A 25,600-nucleotide genomic window follows, 5' to 3' on the forward strand; every position below is an offset into this window, starting at 1 on the left:
GCAATGCCTATTGTAGAATTGCACCCCTGTCGAATAGAATATTTTAGAAAAGTATTGTTCTGATCAAACTTTCGATCTGGTGCACAAGGCCACAGTAGCCGAACACCAACAAAAAATCCATACCACCAACCAACAACGTGTTTTTTAACAGACTTGTCTCGATTAAAATGTATGGGCCTCCTACACATGAAGTTCATAGATATTATGGAACACCTCTGTGCAATCGCTTTTTATTCATTCACACGCACATACACTAAATGGCAAAGCAACGAATGCGAAAATGTTTTGTCCAATTGCCAAGTACAGTTCAAACTCCCCGAATCGCAAACACTTACTCGTCAAGCTATTCAAATCCATTCATCTGTTTTCGTCTAGCGGGAATCCTGTTCATTACTAAGCCTATTCCCATATTTACAGAGTCGCGGCTTTCAATATGATTTCTGAAGATGTGATTTTCATTTCTCATCTACATCGGTAGGAGTGAGCAAAGTATACTCAAGTATTGATGCTATTCAAATAAACTCACGCAGAAAAATCAGTAAGTCGGCAATATTATGCCAAAGTACCTGTAGAGAATGATATCACCTATACGAGTAGGATATCCAGTGACACTAGGCTAAATTCGTGCGAGTCACATTCGATTCTGCTCTCATGATTCGGATCGTTCTTGAAATTGCAGATTTAAAATAATGGGCGTTAGACTCCGTTCTCAAATATACGAAAAGCTTAGCTTTAGGTGATATTGCATAGCCGAAAGCTAGCAATGAACCTATTGGGAGTCATCACCGAATAGAGACTATAGCAGGGGCCACCCAACGAGGTTCCCGTGAGTTCCAGGTCGTCGCCCATAAGGATCAGATAAGTGGCCTTTGAAGGTTGGAGTGGAGACGGGTTCCACACGGGGTTGTAACCAATTCACAAGTCAATCTTACTGTTAAAGTTTAGACACGAGCCAATTCGAGTCATTTTCAATTCATCACCGAGTCAAGTTGGAGTCCAAGTCAGCTAGCAGAGGGTCGAGTCCGAGTCATAGTCTTTTGACTTGAATCCGAATCCAAGTCATTATGTTCACTGTTCAGTTTTCAGTTCAATACGATTCAATCCACTCTTTCCAACTCTTCTATAGTGATATATAATGGCTCGCATTCATATTATAGACATTTTTCTCCGTCTCAAATGTGTCTGTCTCAAATGTGTCTGCCCCTATTTTAAAGTATCAGAACTGATAGACGAATTAACAATAATGTGGTAACTTTACTATTCTCCGAAGTTACAATGAAATGTTTGTCTTGACCGTCCTAGTCTCGAGTCATATGATTTGGTTCGAGTCATGCACAATGACTCGAGCACAAGTCGAGTCAATACAAAAATTGACTCGAGTCGAGTCATTTTACGCATTTCAAAAAATGACTCGAGTCATTACAACCCTGGTTCTGTATGAACAGTATCTAAATATTTGTCTGTCGACCCTAAGCAACATGTGAACAAACATTTCGATCGGGTGTAGGAGGACGTTGCTCGTATTCGCTCCCGTGGAGTCCGAAAGGGATTGTGGTTAATATCCCCGAGCATTGGCGATTCGGCGTCCAGTGCGGCAACGCAACTGAGCTTGGAACCGCTGGCGTGAGCCCGAGGAAGCTCTTGATTTTATAAAGGTCAGTGATCCCTGGACTACATACAGGAAGCTAGGTTTTCCGTCGTTGGTTCTCTGAAATTCCTGTATGCAACTTTGAGGGATGACGCTCGGCGCACACCCACTGTTCTCCATTTCGGTCACGCCTTTGCCACTCCCACCATGACAGTAGCAGCGATGGTTTACACAGCCGAGCAGTGTGGTTCACTGTGCAGTGCAAAATTACAATCCGATTATATCGATTAAAGCTGTATTTTAATTAGGTTTCGAGCATGTACCACGATTCATGTGCGACCAACTTCTCTGAACAATAACGTGTATTTGACGGCACGGCGCGATAAACTTTGATCGCCCTATTTCCGCCGGTTTCACGCAGCGAAAGTGAATAGTTGTGAAGGGATCATCCAGTAAAATATGCTGAAGTTCATGTCACTCGGATGGGAAAACTCCAATCTCACATGAGACTAAATAACCTAAATAAACAAATGTCAAAGCACATGGCAACATATGTATATATTGGTATGTTTTCATTGCAAGTCGGAGGCGCTGATTCCGGTACGTAAGCAGTATGAAACACAGATCAAGCGTAATCGGCTCTTTCAGTTGAATGGAATTAAAAGAAACGAGTATATGTACATCAAAGAGAATCGCTATTATGAATACACTAACATAATTTTAAACGAAGCGCAGAAGCTGCACAAAACCAATAGCCTACTGTTTAGGGTTAGGTTACCATACTTTTCAAATGTCCTATTTTATGGCAATTCGCCCTCCTTTACAGCTCAACTATGCTAAAGGACAAGATCAACTGAAAATCGGCATAAATGATGTGAAATAGTTAATGAGGGCGTTCGAGCGGGTCAGGCATTTTTTATTATAGTCAACACCAGAGTTGGATCAATTGTAATTTGTAATTGAGCTGAATGTAATTAATTACATTTTTTCATGTAATTGTAATTGTAATTGTAATTTCATCAAAATTTTCCTCAATTACAATCTCAATTACATTTTCATGGAAACCTGACAATCACAACATAAAATAATTATTTAATCAATCATTTATTCGTCGCATCGGTGAAAATCCGGTACGAACCAGGATGACGATGATGGGCCTTGAGGCCTTAGTGAACAGTCACCACATGTAATAATTAGCCTATTTACATCGGTGTTCTATGCGTGCTGCGTTATAACTAGATAATTCAGTCACGCTAAACTGTTTCCCATACCTCAGTAGCAACAGAAAACTTTGTGAATTTCAATATAGGCTAAACCAGTGGCTCTCAAACTGGGGGCGTGCCCCCTTGGGCGGTGTGAAAGCATTTGAACGGGGCGCGACGCTCCAGTGAACTGAAATCTTTTCCGCGCTTGGCCCGATTCACCTCCGTTTTATGGTTGTTGCTCGGTGTATGGTCTGAATTTCGTATTGGAGAATTATCTCATCAACAGTCATAACCTTCCATACCATCAAACTATATGTAAGGATTGCTAACTTTCTGGTTTCATTGTGCGCTATGACGATAAGCGGGGCACGAAATATTCACTGTCATAAAGGGGGGCGTGTCTAACAAAGTTAGAGAACCAGTGGGCTAAACTAAATATTAATTTTTCAAAAATGGATGAACAGCAAATAACTCTTCTGAAACCTGTGCTGAACCATTTACTACACCACGGTCATAGTTTTTTTTAAATCTCTGACCAGTACCGAGGCTTGTTGCAACAATAGCAAAAAAATTCAAGTTTCCAACCATGGCTTCATCAAACTTGATCACGCATTTGTAGAGATGTTATCCAAATCTTACCTCCAATCTTGGTCAAATTTACTGGGGCCAGAAACTTTTCGCACCCTGATGTCCATAAAATGCAATCTAACAGTTTCCGAGCAAGTGAAAATGTAAATGCGAACCAAAATATTGTAATTCTTAGTTATCAGGAGGTTCCTTCCTTTTGCATTTATTTTAATTTTACGCACCTTATCGGTATCATCCTTATCGCTGACGCCTTACCGATTACATTTCATTATCCTGACTCAGCTCTAAGTAGCCTAATCGTTTGATTACATTTCATTGACTGTCCTGTATAGCCTATTCGCTGTTAGTCGCTCCAACCTTTGGTTCTTAACGGTCGCTTGAAAAATTTTTCTGTGCTTGAAGTCTTCAGTACTCATGACTAGGAATAGTTCGAATACGTTCGAGTTTTTTTTTAATTAAAGGGTATTCTACATATCAGGAATGAAACATGAAGAGCTTGAGATTGTTGCTCATTACGTCGCTACGGTTGTCAAGGAACACTTCTTTACTGAATCAATTGCCTGTTTAAAAGTAATTGTAATTGTAATTATAATTGAAATTAATTACATGTTTAACAGTAATTGTAATTCTAATTGTAATTTGATATTTTTAGCATTGAGTAATTGTAATGTAATTGAAACATGCAAGGAAGTAATTGTAATTGTAATTCAATTAAAATATTGTAATTGATCCAACTCTGGTCAACACCACAAAAGTAACGTAAAAAAGCGGGTAGTTCGGGAGCCGAGTTAAAAATATTCAATTTGGTGGCGGCTATTGATTTTTTATTTGCCTAATTCCCTAACACATTTGCTCTCCATTTGCTCTTTAATTTTTGGTCTTTATGCTGAAATAGCGAGGCTTCTTTCTCAAGCAATATATAACTACTGAGACGCGGTACAATATTTGTAATTATTTTTATTGAAAATATTGCTTGAACATGAAACTATTTCGAAATTTTCTGTAGTCTACTTCGGACGGCATTTTCAACGAAAGTCAGGGGCGGCAGCATATGCTCCTATACGCCACTGAGCATACGGCATCGCCGCGCTATGAGTATAGTATATATGTAAATCCACTCTTGATATTATCCCTCGTACTATATTAGGGCCATATTCGTTATCAACGTTACCAATATAATATGTTTTTCTTTACCGTATATCACACTATAATCGACACAATTTCTGAGGTCGATTGTGTAACCTTAAGGCAGCCTTTAAATAACTATTACGTATGGATTTGAATGATCTTTGAATTTTTTCTCTTTTATGGATTGTTTAACGCCTATAGTTGCGCGTGATGGCTTCGAATAATACCAATTGAATTTCCGGCGATTGAGAAAACTACATATGAGCCGCGTTTTACGTTTACATATCGAGTGCATTCACCTCTCCTAAGGATTTAATGCCGCAGTCGATTCACCTTATATGACTCCCGCCAGACATTGCCAGCTAAACTCGCTGCCCGTAACATACAATTGGCCTATTCAGCGGCACCTGGAAGGTTCATAGTACTGATGGATCGCGTTGTTTTTCAAGAGATCCCAACGAATTCTATATTTCACCTTGCAACCTCTATTTGCAGACTATGGCTCGTTGCCGACCATGGTACGAATTTGCGCACGAAAGGGCAAAATCGGAGCAAACAATCCAACAATCAATAATGAAAAATAGTTATGTTGTTGATGACATTATTTCTTACAAATATACAGCTTCCCTCGGTCCAATTGAGTGCAGGCATATCGATCGATTCCAGCCAGCCCCTGCCAAAGCGTGCTATTCGCCGTCGGTAATTTCATGTGTTTTCTGTGTTTTCTCATTCAAGTAATCTTATTGCTCTTGTAGGCCGGAGAACATTGTTTGTTGTTTAGTATTCTATAGAAACCTCATGATTACCCCAAGTTGCATTCGTGTGATTTTTGCAAACGGTAATATTGGTAAACGAACGAATGAATGAATCAATAACAGAAAAATCGATTTATCAATGAATATCTTGAACTAGGCATTTAAATAGTTCTTTCTGACCTCTGGTGGTCCATGTACCAGTATAGTATGCGTAGTTACATAATGCACCGATGTTGGTCCTTCTGCACCTTGACGTATGCTTGCTGTTGTTTTGGCGTGTCATTATACGTTAGGGCAGGGGTGGGCAAACTTTTTAGCTCGCGGGCCGCATTCAACATTTGAATCCATTCGCGGGCCGCGCAATATAAAATTGGGATACTAAGCCCAAATCCAATATTGTTATATGATTATATATTGACCGACGACATTGAAATAATATATATATGCATTTGTATATTCAAAACAAACCAAACATTGATTTGATGATACCGTATACGCGTTAGAAACATTGACGAAAATTTATAAGCTGGTTGTCCTCATGGTCAAAATTAGAGATGAAGGTCGGTTGTCCCGATTATGTATGGGTGTAAAATTGAGTCTGTGAGCAGCGATATGTTCACAGATATGCTATGCTGATTGTACTTTTAGTTCAACTCCAGTACACACAATGCTGACAGCATCATGACCATCATGTTACTTTTAAATACGCTTCTACAATATATAAATATTATAAATACAAATACTTGTCCAAATACAAAGAACGAATCTATGTAACACAATCACGAATCGGTTTTACCTTTAGTGCTTGTTTCGTCTTAACGCGCGAAGCGCGAAAAATTTATATAATTCATGATTGAATCGGTCAATATGATCGGGAATTGCATATATATTGCTATCATTTTTTATCCTCTCTCTAAGGGCAGTCCTTTTCGGCCAAGGTCTTTCCGCTGCGATCGTTCTGGCACACTTCTAGGAGTCGCATATTACATTGTTACATGGCCTATAACTTCATACGTCTTGGTGCGTCGTGGCGCGGTGATGGCCGACGCCGAAGTGCCCATCTCTATAAATCATGCGTATTTTTTGTTGGGGGAAAGGTACCGAACAATCAAGTTCGACAACATTAAATTTTTTTTTGAAATGTTGCATAAATTTGTAAGAAAAACTACTTTATGATTGATGTTAATTCACAAAATAATTTTAGCTCCCCAATTGGAGGGTTTGGGGTGCGGTAGTTACGGTACTGGTAAGAATATTACTTATCAATATCATGTTGAAATATATTGAGAAAAAGCTTAATCAAGCACCCACAGTAATTCGCTTTTTGTACGCATTTTCTCAATTTTTTTACAACGTTTCTTGAGGCTTTCGCGGGCCGCACAAAATGGTGTGGCGGGCCGCATGCGGCCCGCGGGCCGTAGTTTGCCCACCCCTGCGTTAGGGTTACCATAGGTCCTCTTTTGAGAGGATTTGTCCTCTTTTTTGACTTTTTTGAAAGTGTCCTCGGAGGACGTCCAAATGTCCCCTTTTTCAGATTTGGGCCTCTTTTTTGAGAATTTTGGTTAAATATAGGGCAAAATTCGACTAAGATATGGTAAATCAGCACTGAAGTAACGCTCCGGCGGCTATTTCGGCAGCTGAGCTGGAAAGCTGATCTTTTTTTTTTAGTCAACCGACCACGGAGTAGTAAAAATTTCCCAATTTTTCAGGATTTTGCATCGTTATTGCAAGTCTGGAAATTTTGAAAAAGTGTCCTCTTTTTAGATTTCCAAAATATGGTAACCCTACGATAAGAGAAAACATGGCACAACAAAACCAGCTGACCAGCTGTATCAAAATCCAACATCATTATTTGAGACCATTTCGCGATAAATTCCGATGTCGTACCTGGGAGTTTCATGAAGCTTGAGATTATCCTATTGAGCTCATACTGACACACACTACCAGTTACAGCTCGGAGGTTATGGATCAACCAGTCACAATGAGACCAAAGATCTACCAAATTCCGAAAGCGAACAGCTTCATCCAGTTAAGCTCCTGAGTGTCAGAAATTGGTATTGGTAGAATGATCAATATCACGACGAACGAGAAAGAATTTAACCGACATGCCATCATTCGCTCTTTGGTTTATCTGAATCTATAACTCAAAAGAAAATGTATCGATGGGCGCATGTCGTAGCCTATATGCTGGGAAGGCTAGTTTTCAAGTTTCGAAATATCATTCCACAGTTTATATTATAGCAAAATTGTGGGTTTCCACTGCGATCTGAATGACAGGTTTCACATGCTACTTCGAACGAAAATAAGGTAGACCTGATTTGACTGTAGCGAAGCGTTGTTTATTAGGATTATTGTCACGATTTATAATCGATATAGATGGCATGCGATTAACGTTTTCAATCAACTATAGTCAGTTACATATATACATGTTTCTTTTTGTACAGCCTATCGCATTCTTCATCAAATTTTCCACAGGCTCTAAGTAGAACGTCGTTGATCTCACATCAGGGTACTTATAGCTTGATATCTCTATCTGTATATTCTCGCTCCCCTCAATCACTGGAGTTTGAGTCAATTGGTGTCCATGCCAGTGTGTATGTTTTTATATCCAGAGGTGGTCAAATTGGTTAGCGTCGCAACTTAAGTAGAAGTAGAAGTAACAACTTGCATTTCTACTCAATTACACGTATTAGCAATTTCTAAGATGTGCCAAAACTACACCAACTGAAAGTAAACAATTTAAGTTCTGAAAACGACTGAAGTAAATGTTTCTAAGCGTAGATTCGCTGCGATTACTGCGATATGTATATTCGCGACTAACGCATAATGACTGATGACAGTATACCAATAGGTACAATCTTCAAAATATATATATGTATTCAGTTCCGTTGATACAGGGACTATTTCACACGCTTCCTATGGCCATTTCACTCATAAAAGTGCTGTCAATATACCAAAAACCTACCCAAACTGTAAAACGTAAGTAGACTGTAGTCTAACACATAGTTATTTGAGTACGCAGTGCTAGTAAGCAAAACCCACTGAAGTATTGCAAACAACTAAAAGTACTTCTTTACTGACCATCCATGTCCTTCTCAATCTGTATATACTCGCTCAATCATAAACAATTCTCACACTGTAAAAAATAAAAACCTCGATTTACCGCGAAATGTTTGGAAGCACGGTAGCCAGACATTTCGTGGTAATCTAACATTATCGTTAGTCAATGCAAATTCAACTTACACTCGTCCGGTAATCTCACTTTACACGCCAGACTGTAATGTTACAGTCCCCTCCGGGTATATCCAATCTACATGTTCTCCTGTACATTTGAGACCGAGACCGCCTACCTACCTACCTACATGCTGTCCCTGCAAATCAGGATACATACCAGCTTGTAAATTCACGTACATCCATACCTATTGCAAAGCAACCCGATGCTAAAATATCGCAAAATTTTCTTCACACTCCCAAAACGACATTGGAACAAACTGTATATTCATTCTTGATATCACGATGAAGTGGGAATCGATGGAAAAGTATTGCTGCTGGAGGTCTAATTCTTCTTTAGGAGACATGCAGTAACACGAGTGATCGCAAGAAAAGGTGAATTAATTCCACCACCGGCGAAACTTCCAATTGTTTCTTTTTATCTTCCTCATTCCTTCTGTGTAACTAGTATCTTGCAGTTCCACTAAAAAGAATTCATGAGTAAGTCGCTATATAAAGCAAAGTTCCTAACCTAAACATGACATTATAAAGACTACTAAGACAAATAGGCTAACAAAAATATACGGTAACATGTTTTGAAGTACCGGTACTGGTACATTGTGTGATGAAGGCTCCGCCTTGTACATGATATAGCAGAGATTCATGACTTACTTTATCTAATGTATTGAAGCAAAAGGTTCCTCACCAATTCCACTCTGGATATGAGGTGGCATGTGTGCCAAACAAATCCAGCAGTGGATGAAAACATCTCTATGCTATGGCCCGAAAATGACATAAACAAGCCAACAGTTTCAATTCCTCCGCGGCGGAGTATGAAATATTTCAATCATGAAATCAAAGTGGTGTGCACATTGCACGGTCGCAGATATTCACGGTAACAAATACTATGTAGTACTGTACCTTTTACGATGCGTATCCCATTCAGCGTTCCTAGGAATCTTCCACGATCGTGTCCACTTTCTTCAAGCACAACAAGCTTCGCTTCACCCTTTTCTCAAATCTCAATAATGGCCAGATGACGATACGACACTCGAACGATTTCGAAATAAGTCGTATTCATCCGCTGACATGCCACCAATAATATTTGCTGGCCACGTTATAATGTTTGACTTGGGTTATTTCTCTTTCATACAGAAACATTTATCAGTACAAATAGTTCCTTTCTTTTCCATCTAATTTCGTATAAATTGATATTTATCCCAAGTGTTGTTAACTACTTACTGTACTTACTAAACGAGACGCTCCTTGTGATGTCACAGTTGTGCGTTGGCTGTTTACTACAAATCTCAGAAAACCAGTAACGCGTAACGGTAACCTATTGTAACCTATTACAGGTCGCCTTGTCCGCCATTAGCAAATGGTCAACTGAGCATGCGGTGCTGATATTTCTAGTTTCCCGAACAATATTATACACCCTAAACTGATTTTAAAACTTATCAGCCGTATCCGTAACAACAAATGTAACCAGCGAGAACGGCCGTATAGCCATATAGCCTTATAATATATTATAATGGCTATGGTGTAACTACATTAGCTACGATTGTCAGTTGTTTCTTGTACCCTACTATGTACTATACTGAAATTGGTACTAAGGCCAACAATTTCCGTACGACAGACCCCAGTTTCGCGAACGAGGTTGATTCAAGTCAAATCACCACGAGAATGATATATCAGTAACATTCACTTCCACGTATATATTGGCTGCAGCGATTATGAAGCTAATCAATCTTCCCAATAGCCTGGTAAACTGCAGTTACGAGTAACTGTCAGTAATTTTGCGAGGAAATTCTGGCAACTTGACTTCACAGCTAAACTAAGGTAATATCACATATCAAAATGTAAAATTACAAGCTACGCACAGTTATTGGCTGCAACCGGTAATTCGTTGTAAAATTTACAGAGATTTCCCAGTAAATCTACCAGATTTTTTACAGTGCAGTTTGCAGCAAATATCGCAAATCGTTTGCTTCCGCGCAGGTTGGTGCTTTTCGATTTTCATATGTATGCCCGAGCCCACCACAACCTCTTTACAAAAATAAAAATAGAACTTTATTTTAAAAGCACAAACAAATTATACATGTAGCTAATCATATGAGTAAAATATACGATACAATATACGAAGATCACTGTATCAGGGCATTGATTGAAAAGCTAAAATTCCATTCATGACCCGTGATATCCGATCATAACATATTTGGCCCAAATTCAAGAAGGAAACGAAAATGCGATGTCATAATTGACTGAGCGGCGTGCAGGAAGATATATACCTCCAAGCGTTTACGTCTAATATTTACTCATAACTGTATACTTCAATACGAGAAATAGATACGACAAATAGTCGATGTGCAAATGAACTTGGCGTGTGTCAGATGGGGCTTGATATAGGCATGAATAAGGCAACTACTGTAACAAAAAGTCATTTAAGGTATCACTAAATATAGAATAATTCAACAGTGAAAATGCGCAATCTCAATCTGCAGGCGATTCGTTGCATTTGAATACAGTGCAGACCAGACTCCAGACATTGTGCTAATGGTTGCAATTTGCGAATTTCGCAGCACAAGCGACCCAGAAGAACAGCCGTGAAGAGTTGCCGAGGCTTTTGGTATCATATGGTGCATTAACAAAGGTTGCATTCGCGGGCTACCCATGTCCCAGCGGTTGTTTGTGGACAGAAATTACGACGCGCGCAAGCTTTTACCTTTCGGATAATACTACTTTAAAGGGTTTCGGAGAATAGGTAGTTGATAATACGCCATCGTTTAACGACGGCAAGTTATTGATATCCGATGGTAATATCGTAAAGTTCTTTAAAATTGAACAAAGAAAAACGAAAATTTCGACGTTCGCCATTTTTTCCCCTAAACAAGACCGGGACCCCGTTGAGTACGATATGACGTTCAGCGACTTCGCGAATTGTCCGCTCTCGTTTATAAATCGGTTGGCGTCGAACGTGTCCGGGTTTTTGAAAACGTTCGGGTCTCTGTGCGTTCCCCATAAATTGAGAATAACGGTGGTGCCCTTCGGTATTTTGTACCCGCCGATAGACGCGTCTTGATTTGTCATGTGCGGCAGGCCGAGCGGCGCCACCGAGCAGTAGCGGTGGACTTCCTCTATAAATGAAAATGTCAGAGGCATGGCGTGTCTGTGGTGAGCGTATTTCGAATTCCCAGGTCGAAACGATAAGTCTATCTCGGCACGGATTTTTTCCTGAAGATCCAGATCATGAACCAACGCCAAAACGCACCAGAGTAACGTTGTAGTTGTGGTCTCCGTGCCGGCCAGAAACAGGTCGCGCGCTACGTACGTTAAGTTCTTCTCGGTATACATGTCCGGAAAGTCTCCGCGATATTCCTTCGACTTGAAAATGTCGACTAGACAGTCTTGATCTTCTTGATCGGGACAATTTTCCTGATGTATGATTCTTGACTTCATGAAGTCCTCGAGGCTTTTCGCGTCTTCGTGTCCTTGTCGTACTATGCCTCTGAAAATCGGCAGATAACGCAGAGCCGGTAGGAATATCACGGCATTGGCTAACTTGGTTCGTTCCGGGTCCAGCACAAATTTTTTAATCATGTTATATTGAACGGCAAATTCTTCGGTGCCGTAATCTTCGCGGCGTCTGCTAAGTATAGTCGATATTACGTTGGCTGTGGCGCCGAGAAAATGCGAGCAGAGGTCTATGCTTTGTCCTTGGTGCTGGAGTAGGCTCTTTGTTAAGTAATACGCTTCGACGTTGATAATATTCTCGAAGAACTTTTCCCCGGCGCCCAATCTGTGAAAGGCAGACATTGCGAACTTTTTTAGCCTCTTCCAACACGCCCCGTCGTTGAACAATATACCGTCTCTTCCGGAAGATAATACGCAATCCGTAAAGTAGTTCTGGGGCCTGCCGCTGAATTTGGCGCCTTGTGAGACGAATGCTTCCTTCACGACTTTAACAGTTGTCAGAACAGTCCAGCTCGCCCGGCCTACCCGAATCTTCATGACCGGCCCGTACTTCGCACTCCAATCAGTCAACTTGACATGTGGATTCCTAGCGAGCATGGGAACGATCCCGATGATAGGCCATCCGCGCGGCCCAGGAGCATCGGTCTTCTTCGTAGAGCTGTGCCGCCACCACCACCCGATTATCCACAAAGCTATTACTGCAATCACGGCAGACATATTATTGTGTAGTAATAGAGGATCGATACACCGATTCAGTAACGTAACTTGATATACGAAAGTCGACATAAAACCTTCTTATATATACAATGGCTTACATCGATCTGAGAAAAAAGATGAGGAATGCATGAGCGGATAAAGCAAATATTCGATCACACATACAGGGCTATACTACAGAGTAGTTTCAGAGATAGTCATATAGATCGAAGCCGCAGGCGAGAGATATTTTCATAATCCCGCAAGGTTATACCAGCTTCCTGTGAGCGATTTCTGACGATAGCTCAGCGAACCACAGAGAATGCATGTTGCTCTGGTGTAGCATACATCTTTGGTCTGACACAATGATTTATCTTTGATCGCGAATCGAAGTTCAAGTGCTTCCGATCAGATCCCGTTAAGAAATGATAAGGCCCAATTCATCATCACGGCGTCTCAAATTCCCAATACTAGGGTCATAATTCCCTTTTATAATGCTTCAAGACTGCGAATCACGTGGAAAACTCATTCGATCACCATTATATAATTGCATCGAAGATTAATCATCACAACACCGGTAAAGCCGATTCCAAAAGAACGAAATACGTATTCCCGAATGTAACAAGCGTGCTTTCGAATTGCTTGTTCTCCACTCAGGGATCTAAAGAATGCTATGCTGTAAATATTTCAACATACCTTTTCATTGAACGCATTGCGACAACGGAGCAATAGAGTTTAAAACGTGATATTGCTACACTTCCACGCTGATGCACTTCAAAGTATGGACGTTTCAAGCCGATATTAGGACGTGTAATTTTTAAGTGTTTCTGTTGTCATTACAACTGTAGATGATACCTTTTGTTAAGTGGCTCGGTCGCAGCTTCGATCCCACCTAGCACTGTCAGTTCGTTAATTAGTCCGTGTCCAACATAAATCAGGTCGTTAACAGTAAGCTTATTTTCACTTTCATTTCGTAGTCACCCGAGGAAATTAGGTAGGAATACGCAGCACTGACGCAACGAAGATATGTTTACGCATATACATACGCCGCGTTATACTCTCCTTACAACCGCCACAGTTAAAAGCAAGGCATAATCCTGCACGTCTGTTTAATTCTGTCACGTTTTGTCGAGATTCCAAGCGAGGCCGCGAGTGATTTCCACACCGTCAGTAATGCGTGTAGCATATTTGCCGATCGCTCGGAATTATTGTAATCATCGCGATTCCGGTGATAAATTAAATCCGTGGTCCTTGAATTTATGCGGTCAGGCTTGGCAAAATCTGGTATCTGAGCGATTCTATTCTGAATCGAGTGACGTCTCAACAGTGCGAATGATTTGGAAAGTTCAAATATGTACCACAAACTAATATAATGCCGGTTCTACACCCCGATAATGTTTTGGTGGTTTTCTGCCCAAGCACTTTGTGACAATGATATGGGTTGATCGCGACTTCACAGATATGTCAATTCTACAAACGCGCGCAGCTTCATATGACGTGTTTCGAATATTGCGATACCACCATTCGTGGTTTACAGCGTTCCATAGCGGAAAATAGCATCGAAACTATCAATCTCATTGATAAATTAATTCTTAGAGGCAAGAAGCTCTATATAATTTTAGTTTTCGAAAAAATCATCTCTCACTACTCGACTTAAATCATTATAATACTTGATTCAAACTGAGTACTCGAATCATTGTGCTCAGCCCAAGGTGCGGGTGTGATTACTTCCAAAGGGATAATTTGGCATTTCGCGATGTAAATTTGCCTAGTTAAACCAAATCCATTTGATATCATTGGTGCAATTTTCTAACCATATCCTGTATTTCCATACTTTACAGTACAATCGCGTGACTGATTGCGAATGAATTCCTCAACTTGATTTATTGCTAATTTTGGAACTATATTTACGTCTGCAACTACTAAAAAACCTGCGTTAGATACGCGTGCAGCCTGCTATCCTCATCTGGCGTGCTGTTAATAAAGGCACCGCACTCTGCATTGTAGTCTATACTCAGTACTCGATGTAAGAACTTGAACTATCAAATTATTTTAGAAGAAACGAATCTACAAAGAAAAAAACGTTCTGAAAATCACCAATTCGCAAAGAAAGATGAATATTCAATCTTTTTTATAATCTCGTAGATATTTTTGACTCAGTATCTTGCAAAATATTGTTGTGAAGTGTAGGTTTATCATAGAAGACATCATGCACATTCGCAACAAGCTTGCACTGGACTATGATACAGCCCATACCGGCTATTCTTTCTTTCTTTCACGATTTCAGATATTGATGCCATGGAAGAGCAAAACCGTACTTACGCATACTTTGACTTTGAACTGATACTGCATGAAGTGTAAATTACGACATCATAATTCTATTAGCTAGTACTAAATGGCTATTTTTTATAAATTGGGGTAATAGAAGTCCCAATTTACTCATCAGGGCTAATTATATATCAAAGCTTATAAACTGCTGACTTCAATTCTCACTGCATCTGATGGGCGGCTTTTCCCATGTAAAAATTTTGTACCGAACGTCAGTTATATGCATTTGAGGTATACGTGCTGAAAATCCTTCGTTGTTAGTAGGATAAGCTATATCCGTAGTCATCTGATCGTTTTACTACCATTCCCTTCACGCAACCCGACTGGTGTGAGTGCTTAGAATTCAATTCCTAGGCTAAATAGATGCACGGTATTGCCAAACCAACCTTTGCGTCAGGTGAAAGAAACTTCAATAACTGATGACAGCGCCACAGGCAGATTTTTAGATCGAGCTATAGCGTTGATAGTGAAAGTGGTGATACCATGAAATGCTTCTAAATATTTCCACTGTCAGACTATTGAGTGAAATATTACTATAGTCCCTATATAACCTACCTCTAAATGCAGTCTGCAAGTCCAAATATTATATCAGTATATTCTCCAGGTACTCTGAATATGAATATTTGATAGAAACGGACGCGCACAGCCGCTGACTGACACGGAGTACATTTTATTTCTAGAGCGACCACGGCAATATTTGTCATTTACTGTCAAAAAACCGCTGTCACTGGTCATTCTAATTGCGACACAGCGGTTACAATACCAACCTATTCTATCGCTTGCATATAAATGTTCCTGCGCATCTCCCCCTCATTAATCGACAGTCAGCACTGGCCAAACGATTAATAATAACAATGCCATTTTCACGCAACGTCTTCGGAATGACGGGCATGAATGCATTGTGTGTTGCAGTATGACGTTTGTGCAAAACAATTCTCTATACCTTGTTGTCTGAGAAATTGCTTAGACCAAAATGACTTTGAGGTCACGCCCGTGATATAGCGACCAAACCAGTATCACAGAATGGTAGCCTATGTAACTATAGCTGTAAAAAAGGATACAGTTTCACGGAAATGAACCCGTGAGCGAATAAGTAATATATAGATAACGAATAATGAATCGAATTTCATAGACGAGCCCCGATTAGCTATTTCGTATACTACATTATTCAAATGTGGTCAAGTGAGCAGGACAATCGAAATCTACATTAGCTCGCTATATGATACATATGGTCACTGAGTGTTAAAGTTTAAATATGTTTATAGATGTAGTTCAAGTCTTATACATGCTGCCACCATATGATTGATATGAAGCAAACCCCTCGCTTGACGCGTCTTATCAATGTGGGATTCTCCCGAAAACGCCATAAAACAATCTAGGACCGACTGTTAATCATAATAAACCATCAATCTCATACTTGCAATATATAGCAGTAGTGTTGGAAAATACCCGATACTGTTTAAATAAAAGGCCAATGTTAAATAAAATGAGGCTCAATGAAGTTGACTAATTTCCTGCTAGTCAGCACCATAATTTTTGATATGTATTGGCAATGTCTTTATCCCAGCTGCATCACATTTACAATCCAAGATGAAAACTCGTGAACAGTCTCAAATTCATATCAGGCACGCCTGGAACACGATGTTTCGTAATGGCGAGATGACCAAATTTTCCATCGTAAACGCTATTATTTTATCATAACGGCTGAAAGCGATTGCAAAGCGTTATTTTGAACAATAAGACTGTAAATTGTATACAAGTTCATGATTCAGTGCATTATGTCTGCCTGTAATGCGTCAAAGGTCAAATGCGAGTCACGAGAATCATTACGTCTGTAGAACAGAAATACTAACAACTAAGGTATGGAAAAGTTCTTGATGACTTACAGCAGCCAAATTCTGTTAGATTCCACACGATTGAAAATGATTACCGGTTAGTCGGGGACGAAACGTCACAATGTATCATTTTATAAAATTTGAACTGTGAATTAAGTTATGTCTCCACTTGATAAAAGTCATGAGCGCAAATTTCTAGAATAGTTAATTTCGCATCCTGAAAATGAGAAATTAAAAAATAGCATAAAAAGAAATCACAAACATCATCAAAAGGGACTACAATCTATATTAGACCTTACGATCTATCAACGGGCATTTAAATTTATAGTTTCACCAAAATGACGTCACAATTATATGCAATCAATAACAACCCTGGTTAAAATGGCGACTTGAACGCTCCATGCGTTCAAGTCTTTTTTGAGAATTTTGGTTAGGGCAGAATTCGACTGAGATACAGTAAATCAGGACTGAAGTAACGCTCCGGCGGCTATTTCGGGAGCCGAGCCGGAAAGTTGACCTATATTTTTTTTTAGTCAACCAACTGATAATGGTGGAAGAAAAACTGTATTTAGGGTGATGAGCCAAAAAGTTGACCCTTTTTTCTAGTCATCCGACCATGAAGTGCAAAAAATTTACTATTTTTTCAGGATTTTCCCCCGGTATGGCAGGTCTGAAAATTCTGAAAAATTGTCCTCTTTCAGATTTCCAATATATGGTAACTCTACATTGATGAAGCCTCCAAGTCTGCAACTTTGGTTTATCCACGCGTTATGGCCTGTTATTTACTCTATATTCTGTATATATATAACACTCGTAGTCGACGCGATCGAACAGCAGAGACGAAAATAAGTTTTGCAAGCATAAACTAACTTTAGCTCAGTTGACAGCAAGCGCATATATCTTGCCTGATTCATGGCCTGTAAGAACGCGAGCAATAGGAATCTCACTCCAGTTCGAAGAACGGGGCCAGCCCCCTCGAACAAGCCATCAATCTCAATGACATTAACATACCATAATCCCTATGTCTAGTCTAATCCTGTAATTTTCGACACCACATTGGACGCTTCAGCTTTTACGAGGTTTCTGTTCACAACAATTATTCAATGTCATCGTCACCAGCAATCAGGCATCTCGTCAATATGGTTAAGTGGATTTGACGTGGCCTATATGAACTGAACATGTAACGTAAAATGGATTGCTTTTGAATCTTTTTAAATCACGTTAGTGTGCCGATAACTCCGGAGAAGAGGCGCACGAAAAGTCTTGGAGTTTTAATAAATGAATGTTTTATTGAAAGCTATCTGTAAGCTTTGTACCACGAACCAGCTCTATGATAATGCTGGATTGTGTAAAAACCGAGCTGCATGGGATCTGCGCATAATGGGCCCGGAGTCTTGGAATGATTGTTTATCGGCTTTGCAGATTATCAGATTTTATATAATTCGTAATTGTCGTCAAAATGCGAAAATATTTGAGTCAGGGCAAAATGTATGGCTATTCGATTGTCAGCATTATATTAAGAGAGCGTTGTTTTTCTTCAAGGCTTGATTAAACATAATGACACCGACCGTTAATGTGACGAATCACGATTTTATCGGGACACGTTAATGGCTAAGTACGCTATTTTCCACTGGTGATGTATTTTCGTGGATGCAAGCGAATTTGATGGATATGACGAAGTTATTGATTTTAGTACGACAGAGGTCAAGTCTAATTAGGCAAGGCGGTAAAAGGCACACGTTTACCTCTCAGATTTTTGGGGTTCAACATTGGTACTCAGCCTACTTGGACTATATTTACTCGAGTGGTTATGATTTTATACTAATTTTACTCACACCTAAACAATTTTCATATTTGAGGGAAAACTTTATTTTTTACTTGTAACTGTAAGTCACTACTTCTACTTGTAATTGAATAGGGATTTACGACGGTAATCCCTCTTCTACTTGAGTGGCAACGATGACTACTTTGACCAGCACAGGTAATACACTTCCTGTCCGCAATTTTCACTCTGTCCATGATTGCAGCTATGTCAGCACCATACCTAAAAATTAGCTGGGCCTGATGTGACCGCACATGATAAATGGATCCAAAGGCGTGAAAACGTTTCTGAGCTCCGTAGATTCTGTTCGCAATGCAACACTACTGGGCGAGATGGTAGGAACATCTGTGATTGATATATTAATATCAAGTCGCAAGGTCATGAGTAATATCATTTGAAGGAAACAAAGCATACTCTGATACTCCGGCAATAACGATATGCGTTATATATGCATTACATCGGGACCTAGAATGTTCGTGTTCCAGCCTTAATTACACTTCGTGTTCACATTGACCATCAAGCCTTCCAGAGGTTAGCCCTATCGCTATATGCAACCTGCTTTGAACCTCAATATTAAGACAAATTTGATATGGTTGATCATGATCAGTCAAGTATAGTCGTTCGGTCGTATTTAATCCCACAATATTTTCCGGAGTCGGGCTGGAACCCGACCAAAATCCGAAAAGTCCGACTTGGATTTCACTTCTGCTTTTCGACTTGTAATGAGAGTTGCGTTTCCGACAGTCTCACGGAAACGTCGGTAAACTTCAGCGGACAGCGGTGATGGAACTGAACACAGCATGGGCGACAGTTATAGGGAGATTTTCGAGTCCCGACTTCCAGAAACCGTGGTGTTGCGGAGATCAGTCAATTAGATTATAAGATAGGCGTACCAGAAAGTTTAATAAACACACAGATAGCTTTGAACTTGAGGTTTGCAAGGGGTATAGACAGAAGCTGCGTGGGTTGATGCTGGAAATACCCTTAACTCCAGTTTAAAAATATCCGCCAACCTGTCTACTTGATATATATACATAGCGTTGTGCAACTCTAAACGCAATGATTGCTTTGTATCGGGTATCCTTTGAAGTATACTTGTTGGCTACAGATGTTAATCAATGCTTGATGACCCAAATCTATTGTGCAAAGCACTTGGTTAGACCGCTGTACCGCATTCTTCTTTGTATTATCAAACTGCACATAACCTACCAAGTTAGTAAACCGTAAGATATGTTTGATACTTAATAATCTGTGTAAGACGAAATTGCTAATTGCCGGCAAACAGATGGCCTCAATCGAAATCCTTATGTAATCATCTCTCGGCTGAGTAGTGACAACAAATACTTGAGAGAGAAATAGACTGAGGTATTTGCTGCAGTCTTATGAACAAAAACCAAAAATCATGGATATTTAGTGAAAACCTATTCTAACGCACTTCCATGGCGGATAAGATCGTCGGAATAGCGTCAATTTGAAAAACATCAATCACACTAAACTCTATGCCACAGGCAAATGAGGAATTTGTGACGTCATACAATGCCTATTTCAGTGACATCGTCCGACGGCAGCTGCAATTGTCATTCTGCCCGGAATAATCGAATTATTGGCGTGAGTGCATGTCTTCGATGTATCGGCCCCGACGGTTTCTCCGAACTGTGGTGAACTTCGTATGCCATCTGACTGGTTCCTAGTGGTTTTCAACGGCGTATTTCATCTCGAAATCGGGTATAGTGGGACAAGGGGGGACATCGAAATTGTTTCGGTAAAAATGGAGTATTCTGACATGAAAATGTTACTTCATGGTGGCCATGCCAGTCCTCTTGAGCATACCTCTTCAACCGGTGGTCCGCGGCACACTGGTGTACCGTGAGAGGTTCGCAGGTGTGCTGCAACGTAAGTTAAACTTGTCATTTGTCATTTATCTGATTTAGTGATTAATCAGATTACAAGTTAACAACAAAAGTGGCGGTGGCGGCGGCGGTGCGGTGCCTTTCTCCGGCACAAATGCTTCCGCGACAAGTTTTGATAGCTATTCGTAAGCATCATCGCCCGTCTCCCTTTTTTGACGATCTCTCGACGTAACGTTTAAGATCATGCCGACTATAAGGAATTCTATATATTATATTATTGAACGATGTGTTAAAGGCCGCATTACTTTTTATTTACGCCCGCAGATTGGACATCGTTGCTCAAGATCGGAGGTGGCAAGCCCGCGGTCGCAGAAGAATAATTATGGGACCATCTACATGTAATTCAATTAGCATGTGTTGGCAGCGGTCATCATGCAATTTGAATTTACGGATCGGTCCTGAAATTTTTAGAGATTTTAATTACACTTCAAATATTTCTTCGTGCTTCGCGCGATTCAAGGCGTCCTTATCTTTCGATTTTTATATAGTAGTGTCCTTGCAATCTGAGCGTCACACTACAAATGCGAACCAATAGGAAAATTATGCGCCCCATTAAGAAATAGCAATTTGAAATTGTGAGTTGTGAGCATCAGACGAAAGAAGTTTATCGCGTACGTTTGGGCGATTCCATTACATATTGACTGATGGAAGGTAAAGAAACAACAGCATGAAACAATGTGATTAATAACAAATGGCCCACCCGAAAAGGAATCATCTCTAATTACGTGCCCTAAATTTTCGAAGACACCCCTCCATCAGCCCTACCATTACAGCGATTTCTTTACCTAAAAAATGGAATATTTTGACCTTATAAAACTTAATTTTGACAAACTTGACCTCATCATCATCATCATCATCATCAACATCATTGGTTTATTAGCAATTTTATCAGTTCAATACACCACAAAAATGCGATACAATGAAAAGAAAGGAAGATGTCGAAGCGACTAGGAGTTGTCTATGGAATCGGACACCCACCTTGGCCTAGGCGATGTAAAGAGGAGGCATGCACACTGAATGAAAGTGTGACTGTAAATTAGGTGTTTACCTACAAAATGTTCGAATTGTACTTTCCTACATTCTCGGGTAGACAGTGTCTTTCCTTTTTAAGTAGCTTGCCAAGAATGGAGAAAGAACGTTCAACAGCAGCAGTTGTTGGCTGGCAACATAGAAGTTGTGCGTACACTGCTGGTGATACACCGTGTTGCTTCACTCTGACAATGTTGGCTATACATCACAATTTTTCATCATGCGCTTCTTGATAAGAACCAATGCACTTGCACACGCAGTCCTGCTTCAGTTAGGATATTGTGGTACGTTCAGCATAACACCATATGTCAACCTATTTGTTTCATTTGACCGTTTATGATTCACAATGAGCAGACAATAGGCCGTGTACAACAGTATGCCTAAAAGTAGGATACAACCTGTAAAATGTCAAATGGTAAGTTCACCGACAGTCAGGGTTGTAACCAAGTCACAAGGATCCGAGTGACAAGTCAATCTCACTTTTATAGTTTTGACTCGAGTCAAGTCGAGTCATTTTCAATTCACCACCGGTGATATCGAATGCTTCGCATTCGTAATATACTAATTTTTCTAACTTTTAACAGTTTATAGTATCATTTTCAAGTATACTAGTACTGATGGACGACATGATAAATGTGTAATAACTTTACTATTCTTCGAACTTATAATTAAATACCTGTCTTGGTAGACCCAGTCTCGAGTCATATGACTTGGTCCGAGTCATGCGTAATGACTGGAGTACGAGTCGAGTCATATTTCAGTTTTAAGAAAATGACTCGAGTCAAGTCGAGTCATCAAAAAATCGCAACTCGATTCTGAATCGAGTCGAGTCGTGACTCGAGTCATTACAGCCCTGCCGACAGTGCAAACATCTACGATACAAACGGAATGCAGGTAGCAAAGAAATTTGACTTTGCAAGCAATTTTGACAATTTTTTGACCTAACAATACAATGTTGGCAAAATTTTGATTTATTTTGACATGCCAAAAAAATCGCCCTACTTATCACATACGGGCTGAGATAGGATGAATATTTGATAGTAATAGTTGTAAAAAGGCTGTTCAAAAACTTGTTTTTCGAAATCTTGCAGGCGATTCAATCATCAGGTTGCTTAAAAACGATGCACACAAAGTTTGAATCCCTTCCAACCGGTATTCGCGAAGCTCTTACAGTTTTTAAATTTTTAATTTGATATAAAATATTTGAAGAGCTTCTTGGAGGTGCAGAACTTCAACATACAATTGAATAGTATATTCTTATTGAAATGCACCCGGAAATTTTCGGCTGACACTCGTAAGGGTAATCGTCAGCAACTAGCAGAGACCTGGGAAGAACATTGTATATCAACAATCGTATCACAAAATAAAACGACGCCAGCATGAAATTTCGAATAAGAGAGCGTTCAATGTACTATTTTCAGATGGTACACAAACTCCTTTTGTTGACGCAGCCTTGACTGGTGTATTTTGTTAAAAATCGACTCCAAGGCACACCAATGAAAGTGCGAACGGCCCTTCTCGACGACGCGAAGTCTGTCGTCTTGATAATTTTTCGCACAAACAGGATCATCCAACATATGTTTTCCAATGGCAGAATTTATGGCATTTGATTGCAACGCATCAGCCTTGAGAGAATGAGTCAAGGGTGAGCTTTTCATCAAGCGTGATGCGCGTGTTTTAATAAATCTAGGGACACGCCGATTTATGCGTTCTTGCAAACGCTTTGACGTTCGTCCCGCGTAGCCACAATCACAGTAAAACTTACATGACATATACTTTGTTGAAGTGCAGGAAGCACCTCGTTACGTGTTGCAGGGAGCAGTTGCGTTCAGACATGGGGAGATTACTTCATGAATGTAGTCGATTGCGATTACGATTACTTCTGAATCACGCGATTACCATTACGATTACAGCAAAATCAGGGAGTAGTCGATTGCGATTACGATTACATTGGAAAAGTAATCACGATTACTGACGATTACATTTATTTTGCTTCTTAGAACTTATCTTTGAACACTTATCAGAAGACAATGTAGCGATTGCGATGAGAATGCCTCATGAGAGAACAACTTTCCTTTTAAATGAGAAGTCATTATGCTTGGTACGTCATAATGTATCTATTGTTCAACTTCATAGCTGACGATTTCTCGCACCAAACGATTTGCACTCCAGCCTGGGCCTCAACTGCCGCACCTCAGACCCCAATTGGGTGGAGAGCGAACTCGAAAGGGACACAAAAATATTTCATAAATTATAGAGTATTTTCGATAGATTTAATTACCTTCAAATTTTTCTTCGCAATTTAATGTTGCTAGATCTCTTGATTTTGAAATGCGTACCTCTGTCCCCGCAAGAAAAAAAATAAGCATAATTTATAGAGATAGGCATTTCAGTGCCGGCCTTTACAGCGCCACGAAACTCCAAGACGTATGCAGTTTCGCCTAATATGTCACGCTGGATGGGCGCGACGATTAGTCCTGTTTTCCTAATCTGAGCCCCACGATAGGATTGCCACTTGGGGCACCCACAGACGGAAATGATGCGCCCGTGAAGAAATGGCAATTTGTGTGCGCATCTCACGAATAGTTATTCCAGCCCGCCCGCCAGAAGTTTGATTGATCGTCCTATTCTGGGCCCAAGATCAACGTTTATGGACGAAGTGCTGTTATACGGTCCTGATTCTAGCTACAAGTCACGATCTCGTGGCGAATAAGCGGGTGGCTATGGCGTCAGATCCAAATGTGTAGTAAAGAATGGCGAAATTACGATTGGTGCACGTTTCGAGTAGAGTCATGTACGAGACTAAGATAAACTGAACAACAACGCCTGCCTAAAATCCACTTATTAATACCTATATTGTAAGCTACAAACGGTAAAGAACGGCTCGATTATGATTTATATCAGCAGTCGTTGTTTTTAATGCTTCGATGTGGAAATCATAATGTTTCATTTTACGAGTACAAGATTTCAAACCTTTGTCCGGTGTACGCACATAGGCCTACGGTTCGCCAAGCAGCAACGGTCAAACTGCGTTTAGCTAAACATAACCAGACATCAATACATACGTTCTATTTGAAACTGGGCAGCGTGGTTATTATTATCTTGCGGCAAGGTACTGGCGTCTGGAGTGTATTGATGACCTGATATACGACATGGCAGGTGTTCTTACCATCACACTGCTTATATCTACTACATGTGTATCGAATATCTATGTACTATGTGTGGATAATTCGTTACGCAATGTCATAGCTAATACTTGTGACGTAATAAGGAGCAGGGGCGTTTGAAAATCCGACGATTCTTCTGTCAATAACCTGATATGATATCGTACTCTTCATTGTTCACGAATGTTCAGTTGTCATGGTCCTTTTACAAATAAAAAGTAATCGTTCTTTCAGAAAAAAATCGATTAGATATCCGAAATAGTCGATTACGATTACGATTACTTCGGATTTTTTTCGAATGCAATCGATTGCGATTACGATTACTTGAAAATGCTGTAATCGCCGTAATCGATTACGATTACTAATCGTGATTACCCCGTGTCTGGTTGCTTTATCCTAAAAATCAGGTTGGTCTTCACTATGTCGTAACACTTAACTGACCGCAGAAATTAATTGCTTTTTAAAGCGGGTGGAAATAGGACCAATCCAAGGTAGATGGATTTAAACATCTTTGATTGTTTGTTGAATTTGCCGCCTTAAATTGCGTTAATTCCTCTCTATGCCGCGGTTGATGACGTGTTCAGGGTAACCGTTCCAGTAAGATTTTGCGGATGTCAAGTTCTAAAGTCAGTTTGTTACCCGAATATATCATCAACGCTCTATGCACGATTGCACAATGCACATGCACGCGGGTGCCTATGAGGCTGATTTTTCAGCGTCTAGGACTGAATGAATTCCATCGAAGGTATTGGCCTGTGAATGTCGGTTTCCTGAAGATAGATATGTTTCAAATTTATTGGAATCATTCTTTTCGACTAGAATAGTGGTTCCCAATGCGGGCGATATCGCCCGCCAGGGGGCGATTTGGCGGTCT

General features: G+C 40.1%; 1 protein-coding gene and 1 long non-coding RNA gene across 2 annotated transcripts; both read right to left on the reverse strand.

Moving 5' to 3' along the window:
- Positions 1–8,705: 8,705 nt before the first annotated feature.
- Positions 8,706–10,418, reverse strand: LOC145447349 (uncharacterized). Its single transcript, XR_013917539.1, has 2 exons — positions 9,396–10,418; positions 8,706–8,958 (listed from the first exon to the last, which is right to left on the reverse strand). It is a non-coding gene; the product is annotated as an uncharacterized LOC145447349 (long non-coding RNA).
- A 103-nt stretch (positions 10,419–10,521) lies between these two features.
- LOC145447347 (cytochrome P450 2U1-like) lies at positions 10,522–13,839 on the reverse strand. The gene has a single exon (XM_080325766.1). It carries the CDS (start codon positions 12,729–12,731, stop codon positions 11,193–11,195), a length of 1,539 nt encoding a protein of 512 aa, XP_080181892.1. The 5' UTR covers positions 12,732–13,839; the 3' UTR covers positions 10,522–11,192.
- Between the last annotated feature and the right edge of the window lie 11,761 nt (positions 13,840–25,600).

This window comes from Botryllus schlosseri, chromosome 9 (genome assembly GCF_051294905.1).
Source record: "Botryllus schlosseri isolate E-star chromosome 9, Bs_hap1, whole genome shotgun sequence".
NCBI lineage: Eukaryota > Metazoa > Chordata > Ascidiacea > Stolidobranchia > Styelidae > Botryllus > Botryllus schlosseri.

What these genes read in the sequence shown, in the direction of transcription:
- LOC145447347 (XM_080325766.1), bottom strand. Translation starts at nt 12,731, where the DNA reads ATGTCGACTTTCGTATATCAAGTTACGTTACTGAATCGGTGTATCGAT.